Source organism: Anopheles cruzii, chromosome 3 (genome assembly GCF_943734635.1).
Source record: "Anopheles cruzii chromosome 3, idAnoCruzAS_RS32_06, whole genome shotgun sequence".
Lineage (NCBI taxonomy): Eukaryota > Metazoa > Arthropoda > Insecta > Diptera > Culicidae > Anopheles > Anopheles cruzii.
This window is the reverse complement of record NC_069145.1, coordinates 59175643-59198537: the sequence shown is the minus strand read 5'-3', so window position 1 is coordinate 59198537 and position 22895 is coordinate 59175643. Positions and strand designations below refer to the sequence as shown.

The 22895-nt window shown below is 43.8% G+C and overlaps 1 protein-coding gene across 1 annotated transcript in view; it reads right to left on the bottom strand.

Annotated features, from left to right (window-relative positions):
* LOC128272345 (E3 ubiquitin-protein ligase TRIM9) overlaps positions 1-22895 on the bottom strand; it is a 62646-nt gene that overhangs the window by 660 nt on the left and 39091 nt on the right. Inside the window, exons 2-8 of the mRNA XM_053010137.1 lie at positions 14095-14190; positions 13687-13818; positions 13401-13502; positions 11816-11975; positions 11133-11165; positions 8856-8995; positions 5334-5472 (exon numbers count right to left, since the gene is read on the bottom strand). Coding sequence (XP_052866097.1) covers positions 5334-5472; positions 8856-8995; positions 11133-11165; positions 11816-11975; positions 13401-13502; positions 13687-13818; positions 14095-14190 — 802 coding nt within the window. The remainder of the gene's footprint in view (positions 1-5333; positions 5473-8855; positions 8996-11132; positions 11166-11815; positions 11976-13400; positions 13503-13686; positions 13819-14094; positions 14191-22895) is intronic.

The window sequence follows — 22895 nt, the reverse complement described above, 5'->3', positions numbered from 1 at the left end:
CATGAGGTAAACGTAAATGGTTTTGCGTCTAAATTTGGCACCTTTCAAGTATTTTTCACAGTAGTTCCATTACTGTAACGATAGTTCAGCAACAAACTTGGAAATTTGGAGAACAAACAGGAAGCACAACATTTCATTTGCCTACTGAATCGTTTCATAGAGGATCTTAAACAATGCTGAGACATTCGTGGTTCAATGTTCAATTTTATTGCCGAGTTTATTTGCTTCTTAACGTACAATTCTGGAGTTTTCTTTCTTTTAAATATTCATTAAATGTTATAAAGTTATGATGGGACTAAAATTCGACATTATCTTTTACCATTTACACCAATAAGCTCACAGTGGTTCATGAACTATTAATACACTCACTTCAAACTCTGTAGAAGGTTACAAAGAACATCCATTTAATTTTTTTACTTACTATCGCCACAAACGCTGTGCAAAATGACGTATTTCTGCAATCGCTGCCATTAACAAAATTACCTTTCGATACGGTGATTCAAAATGAAATCCCGCTTCTAACATTTGCAAAGGTGCAAATCTATTTCAACCGAACATGTTATGCCCAGCAACATTGAAACTCGTATCATTGGCCATTGGGAACCATCATCGCGCCCTCCGAACATCGAGATGAAGGACTGAGCCTTCCCGTATAAATAACGACGGATTCGAGGATTGCCCATCCTGGACGCTCGCCCATCGTCCGCATGTTCTATCAGCCCTCGGCAGCCATCAGGTGCAGGTTGCCTCGAGCTGTGCGAATTGCGATAAGAAGCACCGGCAAAGGGTTTCACGAAAAATCTCTGAAGCCGGCAAAAAACCGCCAAACGCCATCGGTCGATCGGTTCGCTACGTTTGATAATGTTGCCAGGCTGGCGGAAATCGCGGAAAATTCCGCACTGCGCCGGAAACGATTGGTGGTGCTGCGAAGCTTGCGCCAAAGGAGTGGTGCGAGCAATTTTCCGGTTCGTTTTACGCATCGCTTCATTCGGTAAACACATCAACGGTTGTGGTGAGGCCAAGCCATTGGCGATGAACGTTACAAACTAACGAGAGCGGCAAATTCGCGCTTCCGGCTTGAATTGTAATGGAAAACGTTGCCTGGCCAATACAAAGGCCCGGAGCGGCTTAGAATGCAAAGTGATATAACAGGTCCACAGGATCTGTCAGGACTGGATTTACAGGGCAGGATTTACAGCGCAAAACATTAGAATGTGGGATTGGCAAGAATTTTGTAAAATAATCAATCGAAATGCAACAACAGCACTTAAATGACTACCCATCAGCATGAAGAGTTTCAATTTAATTTTTAATTCTTTCCGGAAATGTTGATCGAGTTTTCTAAATAGTTGTTCAAATTTCACTCAATTTAGTCACTTCTTATCGATTTGTTCTCTTGGCGTTATCCTTCCACTTGACAGAACGTCTCCTGCAACCAATAATATGAGTTGTGTGAGAATGTACGTCGAAATCCATTCACTGGAAACATTAGAAACAAATCGCTTTTGAAAGCATCCTACCTACGAATGTCGGAAATCGTTGGCAAATGTTTGCTCTCATCACTAGCAACGGCAGGCAGGACATACAGTGGAGCGGACTGACGTCCTAACGTTGGACGGCCAACAAGACCAGGCACTAGATGACCACTACCTCTACCACCTTTGCAAGTTACCCTGACATCGATACATCCACCATCGGGCACCGTATGGGTTGTTCCGGCGACCGTTTCCTTGTCCATCATGACCCGGGCTTCAGTAATGACCTGCCAACACTCGGACATGCTCTTGGCCAGCACGGTCACGTTCCGGCCGAGAGCAGCGTTCTTCCTCGTGATGACACTGCAAGCCTCCTGCAGCAAAATGTACAACTCTGCTACCAGCAGTGTCTCCATGCCGTTGTCTACAATCTTAAGTGCTATGGCTTGGATCCTGCAACCCTTGCTTCTACCATCCGAAAGCAATGCCGTCACTGCGCTGGATTTTGCAAAGCTCCCCTTAAACATGCGGCCGTGTTCGTCCTTCTCCCGTGTAACTGACGTCTCATCAATTTCAATTCTGGCATACTCATCACCTACATCGACTGCACCTCCCAGGGCGTCACCCAAGTATTCACCATCCTTTTCGTTCGATCCAAGCCTTTCCTTCGGTGATAGTGTATCAATCCGCTCTGTAGAGTCACTCATACGGACACTTTGTCGCTCGTCAGACACTTTTTCGAACGCATCCAACTTTGTGCGAAGCTCTTCAATCTCTTGTCGACACGCCTGGTGATCGGTTGTGGTTTGGGCAGCCTTTAAAGACTCCAACTCTTGTTCGAGCTTCTCAATAATTTCATTTATTTCTAACGCCTGTCCTGCTAGAAGCGCACTCTGTCGATCGCCTCCAGGCTCGGTGGACATCTGAGCGTCGACTGTTCGGGGCAGCTCCTTCGACGTTTGTTCACTATTTTCCAGCTGTTTTTCTAGATGTTTAATTTTTTTCTCCATGTCTGCATTTGCGGCCCTCAGCGTGTCAATGGCGGGAAATGTTTCTTCGTTAGCTTTTTGTATCGCCTGCAAGCGTGAGATCGTTTGCACTAATTCCTCAATTTTTCTTTCTTTATCGCCACAACATTCCGCCGAGTCGTCCTGGGACTTGGCGAGTTTTCGCTCGGCATCAAGCGCACGTTCACGGCCTTCCGACAATTCCGTGCGAAGAGCTTCATTTTCGTACCGTAATCGGTTCAATTTCTCATTTAAAGCACTCAATTCGCTACCTTCATTTGCTCCGCTCGACGATTCCCGTGTAAGCTGTTCGAGTTGTAGTTTCAGTCGTCCCAGCTCCTGACAGTCGGCCAACGAGTTCTCGCGGAGGGTAGCGTAATTTTCGGTGCTTTCCTGCAATCGCCTCCGGCACTCGGCAAGGTCTCGTTGCAGATCTTCCATTTGGCTTTTCTCGACCCAGTTTGTTTGTTCCAGTTCTACCAGTCTTTCGCTCGGGCCGACGGGTACCACCTGAGACTCCGATTCTGCTGGATGGGCAAGTTGTCTCTGCAAGATCGTTATTTGATATTGCTGTTCCTGAATTTGGCGATCAAATTCAGCGCAGTTTTGACAGAGTCCTAGTTCCGAAGTTGCATTCGTTCCACGTTCTTGTTGATTTTCGGTCATGCTTCGGCGTTGAACGAACGATTCAGTTTCATTTTGTCCCTCGCTTGAATCATCAAATAAGCGTTCCTCGGGCACGCGGGAATAGGATTTTAATTGTTCCTTCAACTGGTTGAGTTCAACTGATTGCTGCTCGTACATATTCTACGAATTCAAAAACGAATTCCCATGAAAACAGCCCACAGAACTGAACATTTCGCAAATATCTAAACAGCTTCAACTTACCACTAGAGCTTCAATTTGATCTTCGCATACTTCACGGTGCTTCAGTTCCCTTTTTAGCTCCTTGTGGAGCTCTGCTGAACGGCGTCGATATCGCTGTAGTCGTTGCAACTCTTCCAGCAGATCACGCTTCTGTTGCGTCAAGTTGTCGAATTCTGCCCTAAACATCACTAACTCGCTTTCCAATTGATCGTATGCCTTAGACTTGAATTTTAGAAAATTGTTCTCAGCGTCGACGGTTGCCTGCTCTGGCTGATCACCATGTGACGATTCCGCCACTGGGCGAGCATTAAGTCGGAACCTTAGTTCCCTAATCTCCTCCTCAAGGTCTTCGTTTCGATCACTCATTTCGAAAATCTGTCGACTGATCTCGATTAGCTCTTCCTCGTCGAACTGATTATTTGCTCGTTGCGACTCCCGAAACTTTCCCATGCGCTCAATTTCGGAACTCAGCTGCGTGTGTGCCTCCTGAAGCTCCCGCAGAGTTTTGGACAAAGCTTCGTTTTCGCTGGCAAGACTTGATTGGCTTTCTTCGAGTGACTCAATCGTGCCATTCTTTCGTTTCATCTCACCTCGCAGACTGAGTATGTAGTCGGCCAAGTTCTCCGCATCCAGCCGCACGAGTATGTCCTTCGTCAGCTCGGCACCGGAAAACGTCTAAAAGGACAGCCGACAAACAACGTGATGATTGCGTAGCGGACAACGAGAGTTACAGAAGCGTTCTTACGTGCAGTGGAACTTTACCAGCTTGTGACAAGACACGGTGGGCTACATCACAGATATACTGGGTTTGCTTTTGTGAATCTAGCGACCATGCTCGGGTGTCCATGCAGGAGCTGTACGATTTAAGGACCGCATCGCTGCGCTTCCGATTCACTAGTTTGGGGTCTTCGTTCCGAAAAAGTTGACTTAAAAACTGCTTCTGAGTGACGTACGCCATGCTTCGGCCGTCCGCGGTTAGCCCGTACAAAAAATAGTTAAGCTTGGAACCTCCTTGAGAGACAGATTCGCAAGCGTGGCCTGCACTGCAACTTATTTGAACATTGCACAAAACGCTTTGAATTTCTCATTCTCTGCGTTCAACGGTTGCTAGATTGCTGTTTAGATGAAAACAGTTATGGGTTTACACTGCAATTCTGTGCATCGTGAACCGCACATTCAATTAAGCTGAAATTATCGCCTTATGAGCCTTATTTGCATAGAACGACGTAGAAGACAGCAGTAAGAGGAATGCCAGACGAAAGGTAGCATTTGCATACGTGTGTTCCAAAGTTCTCCACGTTATATTATTCTCTAAATAAAACTCCGAGGTTTTCTCAAATAACATCAAAAATAATAAACCATGTGAGCTGAGGGATACCACAATGCACGTCTCCTGTACATTGGACACCTCAACCTTACATCGCAGAAAATATTTCCAAAGGGAAAGCCTTTTTTTTACATAAAAGAGCTCTTGTTTGCTCACACACTGAAGAGCATTCTAAGTTACCCTGGTTAAGTAAAAATACCATCGAAAATGGACGCTAATGAGCAAACAGCACCATTACATCGTGCAGGATATTTCAAGATTAATATTTCTTCTTCACAATCCCATTTCCCGGCGGGGCCTCGTCAGTGAAAAGCAAAACTCCAAACGATGCAGCGAGACACGTGCAACGAACGAGTTTATGCTCACGCCCCAGACGAGTGCTTAAACTGTGTTTGCGAAATGCGCTCACCAATTCATGCGCCACCGTGGAGCGTTGTTTTTCCTCTTGAGAAAAGTGCATAATAAAGGCCTCCGTTCGCCGGCATCCCCCGGTCTGCGTAGATCCCACTTCATCGTGGTACAAACAAGACTCATCCACTTACGACCGAAGGCCGGTGCGTTGCTATTCCTTTTCTTGCGTTTCCGACACTTTGCACCGATCAACCGTCGCAACATGGAACAACACAACTGGAAGTGTCCTTTGCATGACAGACTTACCTTCTGCTGTCTGTAATCCGATAAGCTCTGAATATTCACCCTCGCCGGTGTTGTTGAAGGCTTTAACGCGTGCATTGTACATGGAATTGAAGTGCAGTCCATCGACGGTACATATTGTTTCCTTGCCGCAATAGACTTCCTGTGTGATGGAAGAAAAAACAAAAATAAAAATATTAACACACCGTTCTTCAATAGAAATGTAACCGAGTCTGGCATAAAATTCTAACAATATCTAGATGTTGACTTAAATTTATTTCTTAATACCTTTGGATTATTATTTACTACACGAACTCAAGTTAAAAAAAAATCTTCCATGAGAGATTATGTGCTGATATTCAAAATAACTATAAAATCACAAACGCTTTCAAACGCTTATGATGGTCCAACAGAATCCCTCAGCAACGACCGTTATCAAAGCAATGGAAGACCGTCTAACCTTTTCATAAACGCCGCAACCGCATTACACCATTTTTTGTTTCAATCCTTTGAATAAATGTGGCTTCGGTCGTCCATGAATAGCTCTTCAGTTTTTGCCACCCATTTTTACATGCCGCGTTTCGTTCAAACATACGATAGATACAACTCGTTTATATGCTAACCATAGCGGGACCACAGGGACCCTAGGTACATTGAAGTGGTAATGATAGGCGGTTTCGTTCGTAGTGGAATGCGAACCAAATGCTTGTGGCTGCCAGTGTGTAGTGATGGATCCCGAGAGTGGAACATAAAAACCATTTAGACCACACAATATGTATGCAGACATGACTAAATCTGCTGATCCAACCAACAAACAGTTACATAAACCCCAAGCTAAATAATTTTCTTATCATTACCGGGCTCTTTTAAATAACTAAATAAGAAGCACAAATGCACTCCTTAACTTACTGGTAACATAAAACACTCCCAAAAAAGATTCATGGATTGAGATTTCAATTAATAAAAATCCAATAAAAATTTTAAAAATGGTACAACTTCACGGAAAGAAGATGCAAATGCATTTTCAACGTCACTGTCCATGGTATTGACCAGGGTCACCAAAATCTCCTCGATCCACGGTACGACTCTCTCAAAAAAAAAAAAAAAAAAACTGTGAAAACAGATGTTCATTGACGTCAATAGTGCTGTTTGCATAAACATTTGTACAGCTGAACATTGAATTTTCAAATCTATTTTCAGTTTTGTGTGGTTCGTGTTTGCACGAACAAACAGGATTACATTTACATACATTTTTCTGGTGCTTTATTTGAAAACCTTGCAGGATGCTTCGTTATCTGGTTGTGATATAGAGCGCTTCGCACTGTTACAGTATGTGTGGCCTTGAATGCCATCTTCTCTAGACGCTCACCAAATAATGCCAAAATGTGGAAATTTGCAAAACCACAACTGGGACGTTTCGAAGTACTCTCCAACGAAACAGACATTGTAATCAGCGGCATTGTATCAACAGTTTCTTCGCCTACAATATCGACAATAACTGGCTAGTACCAGATAAGAAGATTAGTATAGGTTGAATGAAGGAACTTCCGCAAGTGCAGTGATTCGGTTCGGTTAGTGACAAGAAGAACCGTTTATGATGCTTACGTAAACCGAATCGGTTCTTTACTGCACTGAGTGTGAGCCTGCTTCTTGTAGTTCGCCAAGTTTCAACACCAAATCAGCTTTTTACTGCCAGCTACACCACGAAGCCTCATACAGTAGCTGGAGCAGTGTCAGCATTGCGACAAAAAGTTGATGTCCTTCATACTGCCACATTTCTCAACGGTAGCTCCCTAATTTAACCGGAATAACCCGACGGAAGCAGTAGGGTTACTCTGCCGGCGAAGAGCCCCTGTTTTGTGACATCGGCTACCACATCACGACACAGTAGCTGCCGTCAGTGTGGTTGGACGTAAAAAATCAAGGAGTGCTGCTAATTTGGTGTGCTTCCCGGGGAACGCTGGAATTACCCATTACGAATGGGACGATGAGTAAGGCCTAATAATGGACCGAACAGAAACACCTCCTTCATAGAGGGGGGCTTTCTACTATCAGCTCCAAAAGTAGAAGCCAGGACAGGGGCAACGGGCGCACCATTTTCCTAGCTTGCACTGGATTGAAATTCCGGAAAATGGCTAAAACGACAATGGCCGCCCGATCGTGTGCGGAAACCCTCGGACACCGAATGCTTTCCCCCACGGGAGCATTCTAGGTTCGTTGGGGGTCCAATAAGCACATTATGTTGCACGCGTCCTGTGCTAGCGTTCCGACAATTTATGTGCATTTTTCCTCCACCGTCGGTCGGAACGTTGGTCATCACGGAAGGCCGGGGCGGGCAAAAGGTCAATCCTCTGTTCTTATCCCCCCGACCCATACGAGGGAATGTACCACCTCTCTCCGGACGACGCACCCATTACAGAGCGCGCCATGACACGGTACAATTTGACTGACAGCCTTTCGGTTCGCCCGGGGAAAGCGACATGTAATGGAAATGTTTCCTCAAATAGCTTCGCCGACCCGGAATAGTTACGAATAGCAAAGTGTCTTTCTCGCCCCGGGGGCAAGGCACCCAGAGATGGCGCAGCGATATCCTTCGCCACGTTACGTCACTTTGATGTAGGAGTGAAAAGGATTTCGACGCAGACGGATGGTTGGCGCTGGTGTGTTTGCTTTCGGAGTCACGCAGACCCCTAAAGTGCTCCCGAGGCCCCCATGCCGAAGCCACCAGGGATTTCATACTTTACGACTGGCGCCATAATGGAATTCGTTCCCGTTGACCCCAGCGGGGGTCCAGCGAGTTTAGATATTTAAATGATCTGAAGAAGTAAACTTTTATATAGCCACAAAGAGGGTGCCAGGCTTGCTCTGGCCTGTTCCTGTTCCTTCCAAGAGCTTACAAAGCTTTCTGGAGACTTTACAGGGTGCAATATTGATGGCTCTTCTCGCTTATTGCTTTTAAGAAAGTGCTCCTCAAATGCTACTCCATTTTCAACTATAAAAATTTAATAACTCTTCTACAGACAGTTGTTCTTTCACAGAAGATATGAAACCTCTCCTAGTATTCGCAACCCATGAGAGGATCTTTTGTCTAGTCAACAAAATTCGTAAAACATGTCCCACCCTTACAACGTCCGATACGAATGATTTTTGAAACGTTCTCAACTTTGGACTCTTATGGTTTCGAGTACCGGCCCAGTTACCCCAAGAATCGATTCCAAAGTCATTCGCGATTGTCGGCGTCATCCAAGCCACATCCTCCAGGGCGTGCATCAAACCACCGACCATGGAAAGCCACGTGATTGTGGCTGTGGATTGTGGCTCTTCCGCTACTATGTTCCGATCCGTGCGAGCCCTGGAGATCGGTCTGTAGCCACGGTCGGTCGGCTAACCACGACCAGGGACGGCATATGCTTCTGATGTGGTTTTGGCGCTTTGTTTGAACTGTCGTACATCCTTGCGCGGCACTTCCTTCGGTACCACTCACACAGCGCCAGAAACAGACTGTGCACTAGGCTATCGAGTGACAAAATTGCACCCGGAACTTACCCGGAACTCTCCACCGCTGCCATCGTCCAGCTCCAGCACGTATCCTTGGACGAACGAGTGACTGGGCGCCTGCCACGCAACAGTTACGGAGTTGTTCTCCGCCGAGCAGTCCTCCGGAATGATGACGGGCGCAAGGGGTACTGGAAAATGCAGAGAAGCCATAATAAGATGGAGCCGGGTGGAGAGAAATGAATAATTTAAACTATAAATGGGCCATATTCGTCCGCCCGGTGGTGACGGTATACAGGATGGGGAATGAGGATGGGTAAGACACGGCCAACACGCTGCCAGATGGTAGTCTGCCTCCCAAAGGGAGTAACACGAACACGAAGCAGCATGGTAATTAAGATAAAAAGCAATTATGAATGTTGAAAGCTTCATAAAAATAAACTTTTACTCATAAACAGACAACAGACACGAATGTAAAATAAATATAAAAATAAAAACTTGTTGGGTTGCCTGAAAACTCAAGTTTCGATTCATTATCTTCTCAAAGTATGCGCCAGTGGAAACACGAAAAGGACCAAAGGTTATGATTAAATTCGGACACAATAGGTTTCATTGAATCGACTGAAAGTTAAGATCATTTAATTTTCAGTTAATTTCAAACCTGCCATAAGATGAGAACATTGGGCACAACTAACACCAAGCTTTATTAGAACCAACGCCACGGAGAGCGTTTTTTTTCTTTTGCTGAACAACATAAATTCCCAACGACTTGTCGATTTATGAGGGCGCCTGTACAATCGGTAATGACTGCGCAATAAATCAGCGCACACCCGGAACGGATAAGAACCGACGAACCCACAAACAAACACCACTCAATATTATCACGGTTGAAGAGAGGTGCAACACTTTACAGAAACTGGCGCCTTTCAGCGGCCCATTTATGCAACCGGTGCAGTTGATAACGGTCATAATACACACACCGATCTGCCCGCCAAGTGACAACGAGCAGCAGGACAACAATAAAAAGCATGCTGAGCTGTTGTGCGGCGCTTTACACTTTATCACACCCGCTCCACGTTCATCTGATAGGTTGCACTCGCTACCGAGCAGCAAAGCCGTTCTCCGTTTTGCTACCACTAACTCTGGTCATTGCATAGCATCTGCCATTACCTGCGTCCGCAGCATAGTTTTCGAGCGAACCGGGCACCAAAAGGAGGAACCCCAAAAGCCTGATGATGGGCTGGTCCGGGCAACAAAGTGTGGTGAAAAACGGCCCATACACAACAAAATATCGCTGCAACTCACAAAAACCCGGTGTAACCCGGACGGTGGGCATCGTTAAATCGATGCCGATTAGTATTGCAAACCGCAACCGTTGCTCCGAGCGAGAGGTGTAGGTGTGCCTGCTGCATCTGACACCAGATTTAGCGCACGACATCCCGAACGCTTCGGTGGTCCACCGTTGGCGCCCGTCTGGGGGAATTCGGTTCCTGAAAGCCTCCGCGAAGCTAGGCAAAAAACGTTCATTTTTTTCTGTTGCAACTTTGTTACAAAAACGTGTAAAGCAGGGGAAACCAGAAACCGTTTGATGCTCCAACGGCCGGATCGATGATAAAAAGAGGTTCTTTACATCCGGCAGTCGTCGGAGAAGCTGCGGTCGGTGTGAACTGTCAGCCATTCAGTGCGTTGTCATGGGACACTTTCTGTACGTTTGAACTCCAGTTTCGGACAGGCCGCAAATCGTTACCGGTTATCAAATAGCCATTAGAAACTGTTTGCGTCGTTCGACCGGGGACTTTTAATCCGCAGAATGCCGGGGTTTTTACTGTCTGCATGCCTAGTAACCCTCCATAGTAACAGCCTCTCTTCTTCACCGCTGCTATAGACAGCAACAAAATCTGTTTTAAGAGTTCCTGTAATATTTTCTCAACCAACCAAATGTCCTTGTAGCTATAATAACTACTCTTCCGCTTCACGAAACAATCTTTCCACACCGCCACTTGAAGCCAATGCAACTGAAATGTAAAACTTCAACACCTTTTTGTATATCATTATCCAAAAAATGTACCGATTGCCTATCTGTGTGAAATTAGTAGTCAATCTGCAGATTAAACATAACATGAAAGGGTTGTATTCATATCTGAAGTGTCGTATTGGATAATACTTCTCAAACGGGAAACACACCGAAGTTTAAACAAAAATGATCGTAGTAGACCAAGTTAAGAAAACAGGGCAGAACGTAACAGAAATGCACGCACAAAAAAACCGACAAACTTAAAACCGAAACCAAATGAAATCTTCTTTTACTAGATGATTCAATTTTCTCACCTGCCGGGAGCCGTTCCTCGCCTTCCTTGGCGGCTGCATGTGTAAAGGAGATAGGTTGAAGTGTTTAAGATTCGACTACCGTAGACCATTAGACTACAACCATAACGAAATAGAAACAACCACTAAAGCTCGACAACGCTTCTCTCCTAGAGAGGTCGGTATGCACCATACGGGCTATAGGATAATTAACGCACTCAGTCCCACGACCATATCGCGGTGATCGATCGAACGGAACGTTTGGGGCACTTCAGCACAGGACTTGCGATCGCCATTGCTGCAGCGCAGGCTGCTGGCCTCGATGGTAAATCACGAGTTAATTAAAATTCAACTGCCGTTAGCATTACCACAAATTACCACAGCGCGCGAATCGAACACGATGGCGGCGCACGACGAAGCATGTTGCAGTTGCAGAGGTGATTCGGGACATAATATTAATAGCACATTTCACGACAGGTCAGGAATAATTAATGCTCAGTGTTTCTCACCTCCTGCCAACTGCACAGCGATTATAAAGAGGTACTGCGTTTTGAAAACTAGCTTACGAACACCTTACTCTAAAAGATTGGTAGCCAACCGGTAGCTCTAAGAATTTTCATATTGCATTTGCAACTCTACGTTTCAACACCTAACTCTACAATATGGGCCACTTCTTGGGGCTGCTGTAAGAATTTTGTCGTACTTACGCTTCATCTGAATGAAGTTGAGATTATCGATGGCGCGAATTACTGACGAGTCGTCGAGCGTGAGATCGATAATTGGCGATACGCGAGGCGCCGCATTCGTGACCTCCTGGTGCCAGGTCATGTCCGTGTTGGCGACGCGGTTAATTAACATCGAACCGACCTGCGAACGGAAAGGCAAAGACACGCAACTCATTAACAATTCGAACGGCATCCACAACGGACGGTGCAACTCTTGCACCGTGCTGCTAACATGCCAACCGGTTAATGTTGTTTTCATTTCAATTCCCAACACTGTCCCAACATGATTACGCGAGACACTACAACGGCAGTCTACCGAAAGGGCTTCATAGATCTTCAGTGTACTCAATATTCTGTAAGCAATTCTGCAACCAGTGAAACAGTTTCAAACTATTAACTAGTAACTGAACGATCTTCAGCCATTGGTCGTCACGTAACGACTTCATTTGATTTATTTCTTAACCTTTACAACTTTGGCTAAGGAAGAAGCCAAATGGTTGGTTGATTTTCGCTCTCCAGTTGAAGCAGAGTGATACATTCGTGTCATATGAAGCCTGCGCCATACAGTCAGGACAATACCATATTTAGGCGAAGCGTTGAAACTACCTGTCAAACATAAGGTTGGTTAGAGTACGACCTTCGGCCTTTACTTCGACCGTCTAAGGTTCATAGCAAGGCATTTGTGCTCGAAACACGGTATTGCATAAAACTGCTGTTTTACCATAACACATATTCAAACAATGCCTTCCACTTCACGTATGTGTGTCATGTCGTATGTAGGTCGTTGAAGTGTCATACTGATCGAAATCCATAAAAGAGCCATTAAAAAATATTGAACAAAGCATGAAAACTTAAGGGAAAGATCAGAAATCTGTCCTTACAATTTTCAAAATAATCATAGAGTGGCTTGTTCCGTTTATGTGGACATTAGTGACCATAGTTATTATGCCGTAAAAGGTTTGAGCCTAAACATTGTTTATGTGAACGAGTGCATCAAATCGAGGTCTTTTATGGTTTCACTCTTTGTAGAGTAAAACCAATCCAATCCGGCCCGCTCCAAGCTAGCACCAATTTCGTAGCTTTAGAAAGCAAGGGCGCGGCTCAAACAACCAAGGTAATAGATTCAAGGAGCCTCGCCTCTCCAGCAGGACGTTTCATAAAGTGTCCATGTTTTTTTATGATGGCAAATCATGGTTTGCTTCAGACCTTCTCCCAGCGGTTTGCGTACAAAATTGATACCTCAGGGACGCTTGGACCAATAATCAAAAGAAAGAAGTTATTTACATTTTGCGAGACGTGTGTAGCTTCCACGAACGTTACGTTTAAAATAAAATTGGATTTTGATTAAAACAAAGATTCCAATATTATGTTCTTATATGTGTAATTTATGCGTACATGCCACATTAACAACAGGATTATAATTTTGACGGCACATTTTTATGAGCGATGTGCTCATCCTAAGCAATCATTCATTTACGACTTGGGACCGACTTTTGTGATCGTATAGTTATTTATGAGTATATAAAGAAAAAAAGTGTCAATCCCAAAGCCCCAAAACAATCCTTACCTGAAGAAATGCTGCACTATCAGTCTCTTTTAACGCCTCAATGCAGAACTGAATCAACCCAGTTGTTTGCTGGAGCTTCCCTGTACAGCTGACCTGTTGATCCTAAAATCAAGAAAGAAATGTTCAGTCATATAGTTACTGTAATGTGCAAAAACCACAAAACAAAGTCTATAAAACCATAACAAATTAAAAGTGCATTAAGTTTTCTTTTTTGCTCCAGATCAAACCAATGAAACCGTATTGTGTGCATAAGATCAAACGAAAGCACAACCAGCAAGGTACTTACCTTTAATGTGCGTATTTTTACTTCCTTGTCACTGCGTATTACATCGAGAAGCACGTCCCTCCGGGCGTTAATGGCTTCAATCAATGTCTCACACTGTACGGTAACAAGTCGTTCAAACTCCATGCAGGTGTCCTGTAGAGGATAAATGTAAGAAAATGTGAGGAATAGCAACCGTTGTCCAAAAACTGCACGAATTGTAAAGAAAAGTTATAAATTTTAAGGGATGTCCTGAAACGAAGACTCCGATGTAGGTAACTTTTTTTTTAATATTTTATCCATTATCAAATACAACTTAATTTTTTGTTTAACTTATGCTTCCTTTAAAAAGAAAAACATCTGTTTCTATCTTTCGCAATTGTTATTTTTTGTAATTTACAACAACACAACACAGTTGAAACTATAGCTTACCGTGACTTTATCGCTCATTCCTTTCAGTCTTTGTATGAATTCCGTTGTTGACCTCGCCTTTTCTGATAACTGCTGCAGGTTGTGGGATAGTTCAGTCTGTGTATATTTAAAAAAGAAAAAAAATATGTTGTTAAGTTTTTCGTAAAATCGATTTATCGATGATTCTTTTTACATTTCAATCAAACCAGGAGGTGAAATTTGTGTATGTTGTTGCTCATGATTTCATAAATAAAAAACACATATTTTGATAATTACAGCACCTCACATTCTTCGTGAGTCACAAGTTCTGTTGTTTGATGTTAAACTTTTATGTGCCTGTAGAGCTGTGCGTCAGAACTGGCTGTTAGAAATGTCGCACATTTTGTAAGGAATCTCCATTAAACAGCTGAAAAAGCTGGCCTCGAAAGCATCACTATCGCGAACACATTTTCTTCTATGACTTAGACAACAAGGCACAACAGGCTTCGAAGTAGTGACGTCTTTGTTGCCGTATATTGAAACCGCGTTTAGGGAGAATAAAACGGAACAGGTCTCACAATCTGTTGTGGAACCTTTACACTTTTCTTATGAAATGATTTTATTTTACTTTTTTTATTAAACGAACAACTACCACAATGACTAATTTCAGTAACCGTGTTTATCGACCCGTTGATGTTAGCTGACGTTTTCTTGTTTGTCTGTGACCTTTTCATGGTGTTTACACAATTCTTCTAATTAGTTAGTTAGAAATTAAACTTGAATAAATGCTGTAAAATCATTCACAGTATCAAACAGTATCACAGAAATAAATTTAAAACATACAATGAAATGTTTCCTAAACACAACAATTGATGCAACATTTAAAAAGCCACACTGCGTTTCTGAATAATGCTACTGATTTTAACACCCATTAACAAGTGTCTGCAGAAAAGAAAACCTTTTTTTAAATTGGCCAAACTAACTGCCAAACAGTGTAATACTGGTTGAGCACAACATCTCGCTACACTGTTTGCTTTAATTTAAGTAAATTTGCACAAGTGTTTCCCATGTAACTTGGACCTTTAAAAATGTGTATATATATAACGATCTTTAATTGAAATCATCATTTTGCTTTAGATAACTGGCAAGGTACGATGACCAGAATCAGTGTGTTGCTTGTTTTAGTGTGCTGCACGTTGCTACAGGTTTGTATGGGGCTGTTGCGGTCACTCCTTAATTTAACGTGCGGCCTAACCCTTCTTCGCAGCCATTGCTTGCAGCGCCCAGCCCTGATTTTGGGTCGACAGGAACAGTCACATCGAGTGCCAGCATCAAAAGCGCAGTAGACAGTGCAACTATTAGTCTACAGGCGGTTGATGATCAAAATGGTTTGGTGCTAATAACGGACTACTCACTATTCTCTACTGTACTTCCTTTGATGGAATCTCTTGGAACCAACGTAGCAAATCTGGGATCCCAAGTTACAACCTCAATTAGTGCTGCTGTGGCACAAAATTCCGGAAATGTGGCTGCTGCCTTCAGTCCGATTTACAGTGCAATATCAACGTTTGAGAGCTTTCTGACAACAGACGTGGTCCAAACACGTACCACCCTAACAACCTTGCTTGGCGATGATATTAACCATCTGTTCGGCGATGTATTTGGACAAATGTACAACAGCGTCGTGGATCTAGAAAGCAAGCTACGTCAGTTCCAGTCCGAGCTTGCCAGCGCAGCGATTCGAGCAGGAAAATCCCAGGTGTCGGTGACGACCGTGTTTAATGTTCGAAATGCCGTGAATACGTTCAAGGCGATGATACCGCCCGTGCAGTACACTATACAAACTACCATCGAGAACATACAACAGGCCGACGAGTTCTTGAACGATCTAGATAATTTGTCAACAGAATTGAACAGTGACCTGCAAAGCTATTTCGATGACTTCCAAGGTAGTATAAGTACGATTGGTGGAGCAGTAGGCGATTTAGTGGAGGCAACAGCCATGGAGAATTTCCTACCGCAGCATCCCGAAATCGTGTCACTAATCGGACAAAATGCGATTCTTGGCCCGATAAACTCGAATTTTGCTGGAACCACAACGGGGATTCTAAACATCCCGAATCTTTTTGTGAACCATACTTTGCCGAGTTACTTAAGCACAGCAGAGTCATATCTTACGCAGTATGCGGAGACGTTCGCTCCACAATCGTACGAAGCGATTACATATCTGATTGAGGTCCTAGTAGCTGGTGGACCTTATTCGGAATTTTGCTTTTTTAAATACTCGCCCCGTCTTATGAACTATTTTGCCATTTTGGCGTCAGACGTCGGAGAATGTTTCGATATCGAAGTACAACGATTATCCTCCATGTTAGATGTCGTCGATGGAATATTAACTATGCTTCAATACGATTTCGAAACTTTCTATTCTAATGTTCCGTCCTGCACTTGGACTCCCCAGCCCGGAATTTGCACTGCGAGCGTGGTAAGTTTTAAACCAAGCAAGCCCTCGAAAAACTACCTTCAATTTACTAATATACTCATTAACGGCGGTTTCATTTAGTTTCAGTCTTACTTCACAGACCTTGCTACGCAGTACACTAAAAAGGCCTTAACTATAATAAAACTGCTTGTGTCGGAAACTGGTGCTAGTACTAGACGTCTAGGAAGCTGCATGTACATCAACAAAGTGCAGAACACGGATGCACTGCAAGAATCACTGGGCGATATCCAAAATTGTCACACATCTGGGCCGGATGATTCTTAAACAATAAAGTTCTACAAAATGATGGGCCAATCAGCATTTACTATCCAACCATACTTCAACTTCAACTATATTCTATGTTATTAATAGTAGAACGGGCGGAACCGTATTTTATTCAGTACCAACTTGTGTAGGTGCACTGTCGAGTTTCGAACTAACGTCTTTCGCTTAGAAAGCGATTCATCGGTGCAGCGAGACGAATGACGTACGGACGGATCACATGTTTTCGGTATGTTCGATAAAATTCCATAAAAAGCACATGGTTCAAAACAACTGTTCAAATATTCATGTTCAAAACAACTAATCAGTGCTGACGCATTTAAAATAAATATACGCCCAAAACGACGTCCTCGACAATTGATCAAACAGACAGGGGTATAAATAAAACCTGTCTGAATGATACATGCACCGTCAGAACATTAGTGCTTTACAATTTGATTGCTGTTCTAATATTTCACTGTTACAAATGGTTGATTGTCTTACCTTTCTAATATGAAAAATTATAAAGCATGGGCAAATATTTTAAAATTAAGTACCTGTTCGGCCTAAATGCAAAGTTACCTTTGCAAAACTAATAAATTTGCACAACTGTGGTTACTATGCCAACGCTATATAAATCCACTCTCTTACGGCAGGACACATCATTTGGTTTGATCTTCCGAAAACGGTAGTATGACTGGGTTCAGTTCATTGTTCGTGGTTTACACATTGCTACCGATAAGAGTGTTAACTAACTAGATGCTAATGGAGATATACAAAAAGTCTCTAATGCATTTAATTCATTACATGCGTTACTTGCAGCTCCTCGCCGTGAATTTGACTCATTAGGAACGGTTTTATCAAGCAATGCCATCAAATCATTAGTAGACGATACAACTATGCTTTTACCAACCATAGACGATAAAAATGTTTTTTTTTTATTTGTTTTAAATTTATTTCTTTTAACTTCTTGTAAAAGCACTTCTCAGCCCCGTATTCCCGTATTCCCGTAGCCCATTTTATTATGTAAGTAGATGATAGATAACTTGCATGTTTATCTTAACCGTTTTTGTTTTCTTTATTCTAAAATTTACATTTTGAACGGTTCATATTATTATTTTGTTTAATCTTAAAGGAACGAAGCGAGCTGTATCGGACGGATCTCATTGCTGGCGCCAAACGGAACATCAGACAGGAACTGTTAGAAAATTCTGAGATGCATCTACTTGCAACCTTCGTTCTCGCACCTAGAGGAACGCACCTATGGACCAACAGCATCGCTCTCGATTTGTTTGTGAAACTAAGATAGAAATCGGCAAAGCCCTGGGAAAACTGGATTGTGGCGATTACTGTGCGATAAGCAATGAGCGAATTAGCAAATACTGTCCTTTTTGGAGACATCATTCTGCGGTTCGCATTCAGGTGATTTAAATAAGCAAAGCAATAGCATGTTTCGCCTTGAATTGAACATTGAACATTGAAATTGAGCAAAACAAACAGTAATGAAATAATTTACTCTCGTTCTAGTTCACTTCAGAATTACTTGGCAACTGGCAACGTTTGGTCCGATGCTTAGGAAATCGGTAAACTGTAATTGGCATTGATTTAAATCGACCTTTAACAGTGCTGGTCGATTCAATTGGAATCGTGAGCATCAATCATCATAATTAAAAAGCCAACAATTGCTCGTAGCATAGACGCAAACTGGCGAAGAAAGAATAATCGTAATTCATATCAACGATTCTTCCAGCCGCCCATCTGCATAACCTATGCTGTCGCCGCATAAGAATCATCGTTCGGCTTCCAATCGACCGTTTATCGTCGGAATGAAATCGAACGAAGCAATCGAATGAAGCACAATTGGGAGCCTTACAAACCTCACACGGTGGTAGCCCTATAAACCGGCAACGGGCCAATGGAAAACGGATCAACTATACCGGCGGTATAGCACATTCAGCGTGTGGTTTGGCGAAAACTGTGCCCCTATGTTTCGTGCATTCCGAAAACCACCAAATCACGCGACAACCGCCAATCAACGTGAAAAACGAAGTCGGCTCAAGAAACAAAAAGGGCGGACCTCCGATAAAGTAGGTAAAAGCTGTGAACGAGAATTAGGCCATTTTCCTGGTCCAACGCGAGAACACGAGCGAGCTAATGTAATAATGTAAATCAAATAAAGCATAATCGATCCCGTGTGATGTGGCGCGGACCGAGCGTGGGGCTTATCGCTGTTCAACATAACTCACGCTTCACGCTGACATTCGTGAGCATCACGAACGGGGCTCGCTCACACGGCACCGGACCGGGAGGGTGGCAAACGGCGTGCACTTTGGTTATACACGGTTCCACACAGCACAGACAACATACGTACACACTGGCAGCGAATGAATCGTTCGTGAGCCGAAAAAAAAACATAAATTGGAATCGTGAGGAAATTTATGCTCTCAGCCCACATCTAGTTCGCGTGCTATTCGGTCCCACGGAACGCCAAGACGGCCGCCCGGAAGTCGCTCCTCGAACCGTCGGCGTAGCATATCTTAGTTTGATTTGGCGATAGCGAAAGGGCGTGATAGCGTGCAACGGTGTGATTTCGATAAATTCCCACATTCCATCTAACCGGCGACCCAAAGTTCTCGGTCTCCGGGACCAAAGCGGGGTCACGGAACAAAGAATTAACGAACTAATATTCTATTGCTAATCTATTCGGCTCGCGTCGGGTTTCCCGGGCAATGGGACCCAAAAGAAAACTTAATATAAATTATGTAACCGTAACAGCTCCACAACCGACCGTTATGTTGAGCGGCCATAACCGCTACACATAAATGCCTTGGTGCTTACAACCCACGGAGTGGTGGATGAAAAATATCTCCAACAATTGATTACCGAACTTTGTGAGCATAATAAACGAAATGATGGAAATAAAAACAGTAACATGTCCAGTTTTTCATCAATTTTCGTGGGCATTCGCTTAAAACTCATACATAAACTTATCTTGCTATACACCTAACAAAATGTATGTTATTGCAAATTTTACACCCAAAACAATATCAAACTGTTACAACAATTACTACAATTGGTAACAATTTAAGACAATTTTCATAAACGAAAAACACAGCAATAAAAAGTATCACTATTTACTACCCTGATGGATCTATGTTAAAAGTGCTCAAATATTCATACAATTTTGAATTTGTCCTCTTTGCATTCGAACAGATCCGCCAACAGATAAACGATGAAAAACAGTTAGTCTCCTGTGTTCTCCTTTTATTTTTGGTGCAGTTGCGATAGATGGGTGATGTTACCAGAAACGAAAGGTGCTTTAAACACTCAAGCCAAGTTCATGATAATTATCTACACTGTACCGTACCGGATCGACCATCTTCTCTTGTCCGCAAAAGCGGTCAAGTTTGTCGAATAGTGGCGGCAATTAAATGCACTCGATCATAAACATCATTTACGTTCCCATAAAACCACCACCCAACAACACGACACCCTTACATGGATTGAGGTCCCACCGGTAGTGTATTAAGTGGACACATGCCTGGGTTACGCAGCTGATAGCATTAGCTACAGTTCGTTGGAACACCGCACCGTCGTGATCCGGATTGCTTTGAATGATGTGTAAATATGTCGTTTGCGTTTTACGACGGTTGGAAATTATGCTCCTCACCGTACTGACCATGCGGCCGATCATAAAAAAAAACCTCCCGGGCCACATTTGCGTCATTAAGCCTCTTTCATCGCCGCATGCCGCATGCGGGAACCTTGCGCCACATAGCCACATGTTGGTGGAGTCAAATATTAAATTGACTTGTCCGATACCGCGTGAGAATACGTGGGTTGGTAAACCGACGGGCTCGTTAACCAGCGGGCCGACCGTTTGATCGAACAGCCCAATTGCGCGACGAATTTGGGATGGTTCGTTTGCTTAAAACCTCAAACCACAACGGACCCAATCGGTCACCATTCGTTTCGGAACTGTCCGATGTCCGAGCGTAACGCAATGGATCATCCATTTTCAACGGTCCCACTTTTGGACGGGACCTAATTTAACCTAAAATGGTCGAATTGCCTTTCGGACCGTGCACGCGTCACCTGCGCCTTGTAACGTGCTTCCCGAGGCAACCTTCCCGGACATCGCTATGTTGCTTTCTGAATCATAAGCTATCAAGTTTTGGATCCTCGTAAACCCTCCACGGTGTTCCACGTCGGATGTCTCAGTTGAAACATAAACCAGAACGTCGGAAAATTTGAAGAAAAAATGCCATTCCGCTCAAAAGCCGCCCCAATGGCAGCGGCATATTATTCCTCGTGGCTCGGATGACATCTTCATCAACAGCACTCGGCTCCCCCGGCTGTCTTTCCCGAAAGGGGAAAGATATTTTGAACTTCGGGCCACCGATATACGGCTGATAAATCGTGCTGCGGTATTAACACGCTAAGACGCAGACGCAGTTAAGACGCCGTTAAGCTGTTTCATGTCTTACGGGTTGGGGCTCCAACTTCCAACTCCTCCGGGTATTCGCTCTAACCCACTTCAAATTACTCATCGCCGCCGCTCCCTTCGGGTGTGCTCTCCGTAAACGACCGCAACCATGATCGCCACACTAATCCCTCCCGGTGTGTCCCGTCTCCTCAGCAGAGGAGGTCTCGGTCATGTGAAAGCAATTAGAAGCCGAATGTACTTACGGTGGAGGCCCCAAAACATGCATTTAGCACGCAACGATATGACCGACCCTCCCTTGCTTTAGGTGCGGCGTCGCTGCCAACAACCCAGGCGTCTGTGGAACCGCGTGGTTGTGGAACATTTGTAAACGCCAAGAAGAGTAACAAAACACAACACCGCGAACGCCATGTTGGGTCTATCTTGACCCGCGGCCCGTATGAGATAAAGCCGTGCGCTATCCACATATTTCATGGCCGGCCATGCATATGGAAACACGAAACTGTTATGAAATACTGCTGTAAAAGCAACGCCATGTTATTGCTCTTTTTTATGGCAAAGTTTTAAATAACGTTAGGTCCATATTGGTGTATAGTGCATTGATGATGATATTAATTTAGTAAAATCTTTTAAATCATAAACCAAGCCAAACACAAAAATTTAATCAAAAAATGAAGCATAATATGTTTCTTCTAATTGCCACAACAGTTCATATTTGATCTGAATGTGACCCATTCTAGAGCATCGCTGAATTCTGTGAGAAAGTTTAGTCAGTTTTGAATTGTGCATTGTTGCAACTCTGCCGGTTTCATCCTTTTCCCAAATCTTCTATGTCAAATGAAACGAACGAGCGTAAAATCTCCAAAACACACTTGAACCCTGACAGAGATAGAGAGAGCGGGAAAAGGACTGGAAATGGCGATCGAAAACGATCTTCAGCGTGCCGAACGTATGATGAAGCTATTCATAAACGTCGCTTGTCAGCCATCATCCGAAAAACACAGAGCGGTGCTAGCCCTTCCAAATTGCGGCTTATAAATATGAAAAGGGAAAAAATATAATAAGATGTAAACAGTCTGTGGCAGTCGGGGAAGAGTAACAATCACAAAAGAGAGAATGAAAATGGGATACAGGAAAAGGCGGTAGGCTTTCCTTCTGCCACGCGCACCCGAGCAAGCACCCTCTACGGAACTACACCATTGGCCCGGAACCGCGGTGGCGAGACTTCCACGTGCCTCCCGGGGGCGGGTGTCTTGGCACGTGCTCGCCCGAAGACAGTCGAGTCGAGCAGCATATTAATTGGCGGCATCGGTGGCGTCGGCGGCCCGTTCCCTTGACGACGACGGCGCCGCACAAGAAACATCTTAATGTCGCCCGGTGCCGTATTAGTTGGAAAGAGCAACGATATGTTTACTTCATAAGCCCACATTTCGGTCCACATTTTTCTGCTCTTCCTTGGGAAATGGGGGAAAGCGAGAGGATGTCAATATTTTCCACACCATATGACACACTTGATTTGACAGCTTTTCTGGTGCTTGAGCCAATTATTAAATTTAATTGATCCCGGATATTGATATGTACAGCTTTTGCACTTTATTAGTTTGTAAACTATTGGATTCTTTCGCTCGGGAGATAATTCAATATTAAGAACACGTC